General features: G+C 42.2%; 1 protein-coding gene across 1 annotated transcript; it reads left to right on the top strand.

Annotated features, from left to right (window-relative positions):
* Positions 1 to 1084: 1084 nt before the first annotated feature.
* Positions 1085 to 4351, top strand: LOC113591038 (voltage-dependent L-type calcium channel subunit alpha-1D-like). The gene is made up of 7 exons (XM_081694427.1): positions 1085 to 1159; positions 1279 to 1344; positions 1485 to 1576; positions 1735 to 1894; positions 1986 to 2112; positions 2301 to 2398; positions 4292 to 4351. The coding sequence occupies exons 1-7, from the start codon at positions 1085 to 1087 to the stop codon at positions 4349 to 4351; spliced, it is 678 nt and encodes a 225-aa protein (XP_081550553.1).
* The last annotated feature ends 3825 nt before the right edge of the window (positions 4352 to 8176 follow it).

Here is an 8176-nt window from a genome sequence, read left to right as displayed (position 1 = left end):
AGATTTCACCACGTTATTACGAACGTGGATACGTTATCTTATAATTATAAGCAGTGTGAGATGTGAAGCTAAGTGAAGCACATGTGCAGAATTTCTAACAATAGCCTGTTTTGTATAGCCTGGCTAACTGACCAATCGGTGAAATTAAATGTGGTTGCTGAGCCTGTTGCAGCTGGGTCAATTTAACTTGATTTCATTGTGTTTAATTTTAAACTCAGCTGCGTGCTATGAGACACAATTTAATCTGAGCATTTTTTGTTTTAATGCTGACTTAACCTAGCCATGTTTTACAGTTATCTTGAAATAATTGAGGTTCATCGCTAGAGGGTGCTGTTCATCTTTTTTTTTTATTTGATATATTTTTAAAAATCAAATATCAAGTTTGATCATTCATGACCAAGGGAGTTTCTATGAGGGTGTAAACAACAAATGCATGTGAACTAAATACTACAGTGGTATATAATTAAATAATTTGAGCAACTTTGTGTCATGTCATTTAAGGTTTAACTCAAGCCGTTTGTGTTACCGGACTCTTTCATCACTTAACATTAGTAACTGTTTTAGTTGCCTTGTTTATCCAATAACATTCATTAATCAATCAATCGTTTAACCCAAGCAATTTTCGTTACTTCCGCCTCTCGAGGCAAAATGTCAATCAGAACGTTGCGCCCGCAAACTTCAAATAAACGTGCTGATGGGCATGATGGCCCTCTTCACTGTCTCCACCTTTGAGGGTTGGCCCACGTAAGTCTCCGCAATGATGTGATCCCATGTCAAAGGGCAAAGGTCATTTTTAGATTATTCTTTCATTATAGTCCTTATTTCTAATCGGTAATCAGCAAAAATTATTTACAACTATATACTTGTCATAATCATCTCTGCAATTGAATTTTTAAGACTGTCAGCAAGGTGATATTATTGCAAGTTTATAAACTTGGAGATCTACTAGACATTAGGCACAGCAATCAGATAATCTTACTCATAGAAATTCTTTATATAGCCTCTGCCTCTCTTAATTCCTTTTCCACAGAGCTCTGAAGACAGTTCTCGGGTGTCTATCGCTTTTTTCTGTCTGTTTCGTGTGATGAGATCGGTTAAGATGCTCAGCAAGGGGGAAGGCATCCGCACACACCTCTGGACCTTTGTGAAATCTCTTCAGGTCAATGGTCACTACAACAACAACAAAAAAAAACAAACAAACCACACTTTCTTCTCTCTATCTGAACACACAAAAACTGAGAATTCAAATGAGATTTTTTTCTTCTGTTTGTCCCAAAGGCCCTCCCTTATGTAGCGCTGCTCATCTCCATGATCTTCTTCATCGATGCTGTGATTGGCATGCAGGTTGGTGGGGGAGGGAATACGGATTCTGATGAGTGTGAACATACAAATACACGTCATTTGAAGAGCACCGAACATGAACCCACTGCTCTGCAGGCGTCTCAGGGACATGGTGCTTGCCTGACTGTCCTTCTCCCTAGCAGACATTGGGGAAGATCGCCATGCAGGACCACACATCAATCTACTGCAACAACAACTTCCAGACGATTTTCCAAGCAGTGCTGCTGCTCTTTAGGTGAGCGGGAGCAGAGGAGCCAGCAGGAGGCACAGCAGGGGAGTCATTGTGGACCTCACAGCCCGCGGGAGCGTAGACGAAACTGCACTCACGTTGGATGAGTCTCATCCCCACCTGTGTGTGTGTGTGTGCGTGTTTGTGTGTGCGTGCGTACATAGGTGTGCCACAGGGGAGCCTTGGCAGGAGATTATGCTGGCCAGATTGCCAGGGAAACGCTGTGATCCAGAGTCAGACTACGAGCCCGGCGAGGAATTCACCTGCGGCAGCAACTTTGCCATCATCTATTTCAGCAGCTTCTTCATGCTCTGTGCTTTCTTGGTAATGGGCAATTCTTTTACTTTCATGTGAATTTAATTCAGATGTAAGCCATTCCTCTTTATTTGATGTGTCCATTTATCACCTTTCCCAGATTATCCATCTCATTGTTGCTGTCGTCGTGGACAATTTTGACTACTTGACACATGGTTGGTCAATTCTGGGATCGCATCACTTGGATGAGTTCAAAAGGATCTGGTCAGAGTATGATCCCGAAGCCATGTAAAGCCCACCTCCATAATTAAGCCCCACCTCCATGAGTAAGCTCCACCTCCGTAAAGAAGACCCACCTCCATAAGTAAGCTCCACCTCCATATGTAAGCCCCATCTCCATAAGTAAGCTCCACCTCTATGTCTCGCTTTGCCGTCTCTCTTCATTGTCCTCTTTTCTCACTCCAGCATTCTTCACAGGGTTTCATAAAGCACTTGGACGTGGTGGCCCTGCTTAGGAGTATCCAGCCTCCTCTGGGCTTTGGGAAGCTCTGTCCCCACCATGTGGCCTGCAAGGTACTGCACACGCTCATGCACTCAGACAGACAGACAGACACACACACACACACACACACACACACACACACACACACACACACACACACACACACACACACACACACACACTAGGTGAGCCATTCTTGACCTACTTACCTGCAGCAGACAAATAAAACACAGATGCATTCACTGCTGTCTGTGGACTCCTGCCAGCAGCGAGGTACAGTATCTACTCATGCTCACCTGGAGCTTCTGGGCCATCTTTGATTTGCTGATAGTATCATTCTAAGTGTCTTTTTGCTTGGCAAATATTTGTGTGTACTATATTAGTGTCATTTATAAGAATGCAGAGGGCAGAAAAAGGCTTCCTCTATGAAACTGTCATGTGCCAGCTATTGTGGTGTTGAAGTTAAAGAGCGCTCTGTTATTTCCATAATTAATTTTGGACCATTTTGTTGCATCAGCAGTAATTATAGTTCAGATACTGTAACGGTAATTCCAGGTTTACATTTGTAATGTCAGGTTTACATTACAAACGTCGGTATGCATCAGTTTATTTCCAGAGCTTATCACAGAAGAGACCTTCTCTGTTTCAGTGCCATACTTTAGCATTGGTTCCATTTATTTCATATATGCACACTAGGCATGCAGCTATAGGATATTCTAGTAATCGAGTATTCTCCCGATTATGCCATCAACTAACCAAGTAATCGGATAAGAAATACTTTGCTTTATTAAAGAGCAATTGGAAATATACAAAAAGAATAAGAAAAGTCTCTTAAAACAAACAACTCGTCACGATCAGTCCCTTCCGTCTTCGGTGTTCCGTGTTTTCCCTGTCTTGTGTTTAGTTCCGTTCTGTTCCATAGTTTCGTTTTGTTCGATTGCTTACACCTGTCCTTCTTTCTAGTTTTGCGAAGTTGATTGTATTTAAACCCTGCCTTGTTCCCTTAGATTTTGCTGTTCATTTGAATTATTGAATTTTGAATGATCGGTGTATGTGTTTAGTTCAATGAATGTTTGCATGTTTATTCGTATGGTGGGTGTTGGTTTGTGCTCCGTGTTTCCTAGCCCTAAGTTTTCCCTAGCCTTAGTTATAGCCTGCTTCCCTGTTTGCTTTCATGCCTTTGTGTGCTTGTTTTGTTTAATCGTGTATCGCCGCGCTCTCTGTGTTGGCTCTTTGACCCTGGACTGCTTAAACGACTGATTTTGTATTTGTCCCTATTAAATCTCGCTATTCTCCGCACACGTGTCTGCCTCCTTACCGCTCAGCGTTACACAACTAAACAAAACAGAAGACTCATTCGAACGCGTTGAATGCCGAATACAAAACAGTTTGCTTTACACCCATAAAAAATATAATTCAGGTAAAACTAAGTATCTGTGTGAAATCAGAAGTAGTTTATTACTTCCTCAGTGTACAAAAGGTGACAAACTGCATTTGTTCAATTCATTCATTCAAAATACAATTTTACGTAATGGAACTTACTCCAGTCCATTAACTATAATACCTACTCCAAAAATGTCAAATTCAATGTCTCTGCCAATAAACCTGATTTAATGTCACATGGTGAACTAGCTGACCTTCATCTCGAACTGTGGTAGCTCAGTGGTTAAGCTACTTGACTTGTAATCAGAAGGTTGCTGGTTCAAGCGCCACCACTGCTGAGCTACCACTGTTGGACCCCTGAGCAAGGCCCTTAACCCTCTGTTTCTCAAGTTATACCCAGTTGTAATTGTAAGTCGCTTTGGATAAAAGCGTCAGCCTGTGAGGGGGGTGAGATGAGAGGTGGCCCAAAGACCACTGCTGCAGGAAGGACAACCAATCAATATAAAGGACCAAATGTGACAGGCATATGGCCGACACCCACCTGGACATCACGTGGTTGAGCCCAGTCCCTCTGCATTCAGGATGAAGAGCTGTTGGTCCAGCTCCATATCGCCACCTTGTTTCGATACAAGCTGATATAAGAGTATCTGATGGAAATGTCCACTGCTGAGGCTTCAGCGCAGTGCCGAACACGTCCACCTTTCTCACGCTGGAAATCAGAGTGAACAGAGAATCTCATCAGAATCATTTGCATCTATATAGGAACAAAAAATTGTAAACCTCATGATTCCACATTTGATATTCCTACAGTTTATTTCCTGCTTGGAAATGTGCTATATTGTAGTGACAAGGGTTTCTTCAGCAATAATGAGGCACTTCCAAAAGGCTTCCACAACATTCAGTGGAAGGACAGCAGCCTCAAATCAATGATCTATGCGATTCAGCATTTTATTTATTTATGCTGGCATATATGACCATCAGATTAAAGGCCTATTGAAACAAAGAAAAACGGATGTGACTTTTAACGTCGTAGAACGCTCACATCAAATTTGAAACACATATATTTCTCTTATCTTTTATATGGCAAATATGTGGCAGAGATGTTTTTATCATCATCAACTAAACAAAACAAACAGGCAACCAAAGAAAAATATAAATATTCTGGCTTTTCTTTAAGCAACGAAAGCGAGATAACTAATGCTTTGCGGTTGTTCCCAGGCATAAACAGACTAGGACACATTTAGATAAACAAAAACGACTACAAACACTGACCACGTGTTATGAATGTGCTCACTCTTAATGAGCCCTCCATGTGTTTTCTTACATTTTTACATTTTAATAGTCAGCGATTTGCTTTTTATAGCCAGTCTTTTTCAAACAGTACTGAAATGTAGATATCAGGAAGGTGGAGCTTGACATTGTGGGCCTAAAAAAATTAGCCCAAGAAGATCTAATCAGTTGGAGTATTTCACCGATTTCAGTGTGTGTGATATGTCAGAATGTGCTTGCTAGATAGGCTGTGTGAATCTGCAGCTTGTAGCTAGATCAAATCAGCCCATCTTAGCCAATTTGTATTTTTATTATGACCTTTAAGTGATGCTATTGTTCTTGGGTCCACAGAAGTCCAAAATAATCTGCTTCGAGGCATTTCTTAACTACATATAAGAAGGTCTGAATGGTAAGAATGTGGTATTGACGATTCTGATTAGGGTTTAGCCCCACTAGCCCATTTATAACAGCTGCCCCTGGGTATGTATATGTCCTACAGTAACCATAAGGCTTGCTGTGATTTTTATTCATGCTTTTTATTGAAATATCATAAGATATCGGGATATTATTGCGATGTCAGGCTGACTGAAATGTTCAGTCAAGGTTAAGGCTGGTTTTCAGCATTGCACAAGGGCTGTCTTCAGACCACGGATGTGCAGGCCAGGAGGCTACACTGCCACGACAGCTGTCCCGCTCTTCCAGGTTGAACGGCTCAGGCGTCCTCGCACTCAGTTCCTCCAGGTCAAGTAAGAGGGCTGCACTGTTAGCTTCATCCAGGAAGGTCCGAGATTGGGCTGGCTCAGAAGGAGGAACGTCGTGTGGCAGAAAGTCCAAAGCAGAGGGCAAGAGAGCAGCTCTGCGTCCAGCCAAAGGCGCAGACGCACACTTGCGGCTTTGTGGGGTCGTGTCCGTTTTAAGATCAGGCGAGTGACTTCTAGCTTTGTCCCGGACAGTCAAAGTGTGGTCCAGCTCATAAATGGGCACACCAGGTAAGTCGAAATGCATCAGTGAAGAAGTAGGGCTGTTTCTACTTGAAAATGAACACTCGGAACTTCGTGGAGTGGCAAACAGGGTGTCCAGATCCAAACAGATTTCCTCAACAGGCGTCATCATAAGGCTTCTCGGTGTATTCGTTGCTGAATTTCTCGATTGCCATGTCGGGAATCTCTGGGTTTGGGAAACAGCTGTCCAGGAATCAGGCTCATTTTCAGTAGCCGGATTCTGCACTTTTTTAGCTAGTTTACTGTGCTTTCTTTGGCTGGTTGAGTGAGTCTCCACACGTTCAGCACTCTTGCTGTGATCGCTAACCGTATTCGCAGGACAGTTTTCCATGGTCCGGGACGTCGGTCTCGAAGAAGCTGATCCAGGCCTCCGAGTGCTCCTGCGTGAAGACTGCCTGCTACAGCTGACTGAGCAGTCGTCCTCTGCAACGGAGATGCACAGCAGGGCAGCCATCCTGAAGTAGATGGCTGGCAGAGAGAGTTGCTTTTTCTTTTTCCTCTGCCGCTCTGACTTATTTTGTTCCGTTGGCAGAGGGCTGATTTTCATTTCACTATGTTTTTGTCCCATAGCGACACAGTATGCGTTTAATCGTTCTTTATAAAGTACATGTGGTATCACGGACCAAGAAATGTCAAATGCACTAAAACAGACAGATCTTCTTTCTTAATGGTTCTCTGGACTTGTGATGTCAGCAAGGGTGTCACTGTAGAACAGTTCTCACAGTTCTAGATTTCAGCTGGTTAGTTACACCGCTGCGCACTGCTGAAGCAGCTGGCCGGAAGTATAAAAAGGCATAGAGGGATCTGGCCTTAAAATCTGATTGGCTGAGCTGAGCTGCCAAGTTGATATACGTACAGTATGAATTTATATGCTATGACACTATGCTTCACAACAACAGGATTCTGTATTAATGCGACCCCCCGTTTACATTTACATTTTTAGCATTTAGCAGATGCTTTTATCCAGAGTGACTTACAAAAATACTTTGTCAGCTACTGTATCCTAGCAAGTACAGTAGGTTAGAGACAAAGATACTGCTGAACTAGAATACTGCTAAAATACAACACCTAGAAGAGATGCAAAATAAGCATAAGTTTGAGGTAATAAAAAGAGTGTTAACTGGGAAAAGAGGCCTAACATTGCATTAGACATATTAATAACATAAAACATAAGGGAGTATAGAGAGTCTTTGTCCTTTCAGAATGATTTGCGTACAGGGCAGAGGCCTCTGCAGGCTTCAGCAAAGGATCCTGAGTAGACATTGGTGGAGCTCAGGGTAAGATGTATTACCTCTCCACCAGGCTCAGGACCGCATAGACAAACAATCTTCTTTAGGACAAGCTTAAGAGAAAAGAGCATAAAAGAATAGTAGATTGGTTTGTGACAAAGTCACAAAAGGGGGGAAATGAAGTAATAGAGTGTTAGCAGGGAAAAGAGGCCTAATATGCGTATTAGACATTTTACATTTACATTTACTGCATTTAGCAGACGCTCTTACCCAGAGTGATTTACAAATGTTTGTCATTTACTTATAGAATATCCTAGTGCAGTACTGTAGGTTAGAGTCCAACATACCAATGAACTAGAATACTGTAGAATACTGGGATCAATGCTGATACCTAGAAGTACAAAACGCATAAGGTCTATCTTAAACAATGATAAGTGCAATAAACAATAAGTGCTAGAGTGTGTTAAACAACATCAGTGTAATAAACAATACCCTACAATAAGTACTAATTTAGTCAGTCAATATGGGAGCAGTGTCAGTTATCCTTTAAATATTCCACGAATAGATGGGTCTTCAGTCTGCATTTGAAGACTGCAAGGGACTCTGCTGTCCGGACAGCAAGTGGGAATTCATTCCACCATCTTGGAGCCAGGACAGAAAATACTCGATACTTGTCGTCCATGAGTCCTGAAGCAAAGTATTTCTTTAAGAAAGTATTTAACTTTAAGACTAATTGACTGGGCGTTTTAGGAACAACATTTATTGGTGGCCTGTACTACGGGGATCTTTGGTTGTGGACCCGCGCTGTTATCAGCACCCAATGATGAATGACCTAAGAACTGCTTTGTTCTGTGTCTGAGGGCTGAAATTTCCAAAATCTTTAAGGTAAGCAGATGCCTTTTGAAGTTTCTGCATAGTTTCAGACAATTCACAGAGTATTGTAGTGGTTGGGGCTAGGGGTCATAGA

The sequence above is a fragment of the Electrophorus electricus genome, chromosome 13 (genome assembly GCF_041902795.1).
Source record: "Electrophorus electricus isolate QZ-2024a chromosome 13, ASM4190279v1, whole genome shotgun sequence".
Lineage (NCBI taxonomy): Eukaryota > Metazoa > Chordata > Actinopteri > Gymnotiformes > Gymnotidae > Electrophorus > Electrophorus electricus.
This window is presented reverse-complemented; position numbering and strand designations above follow the sequence as displayed.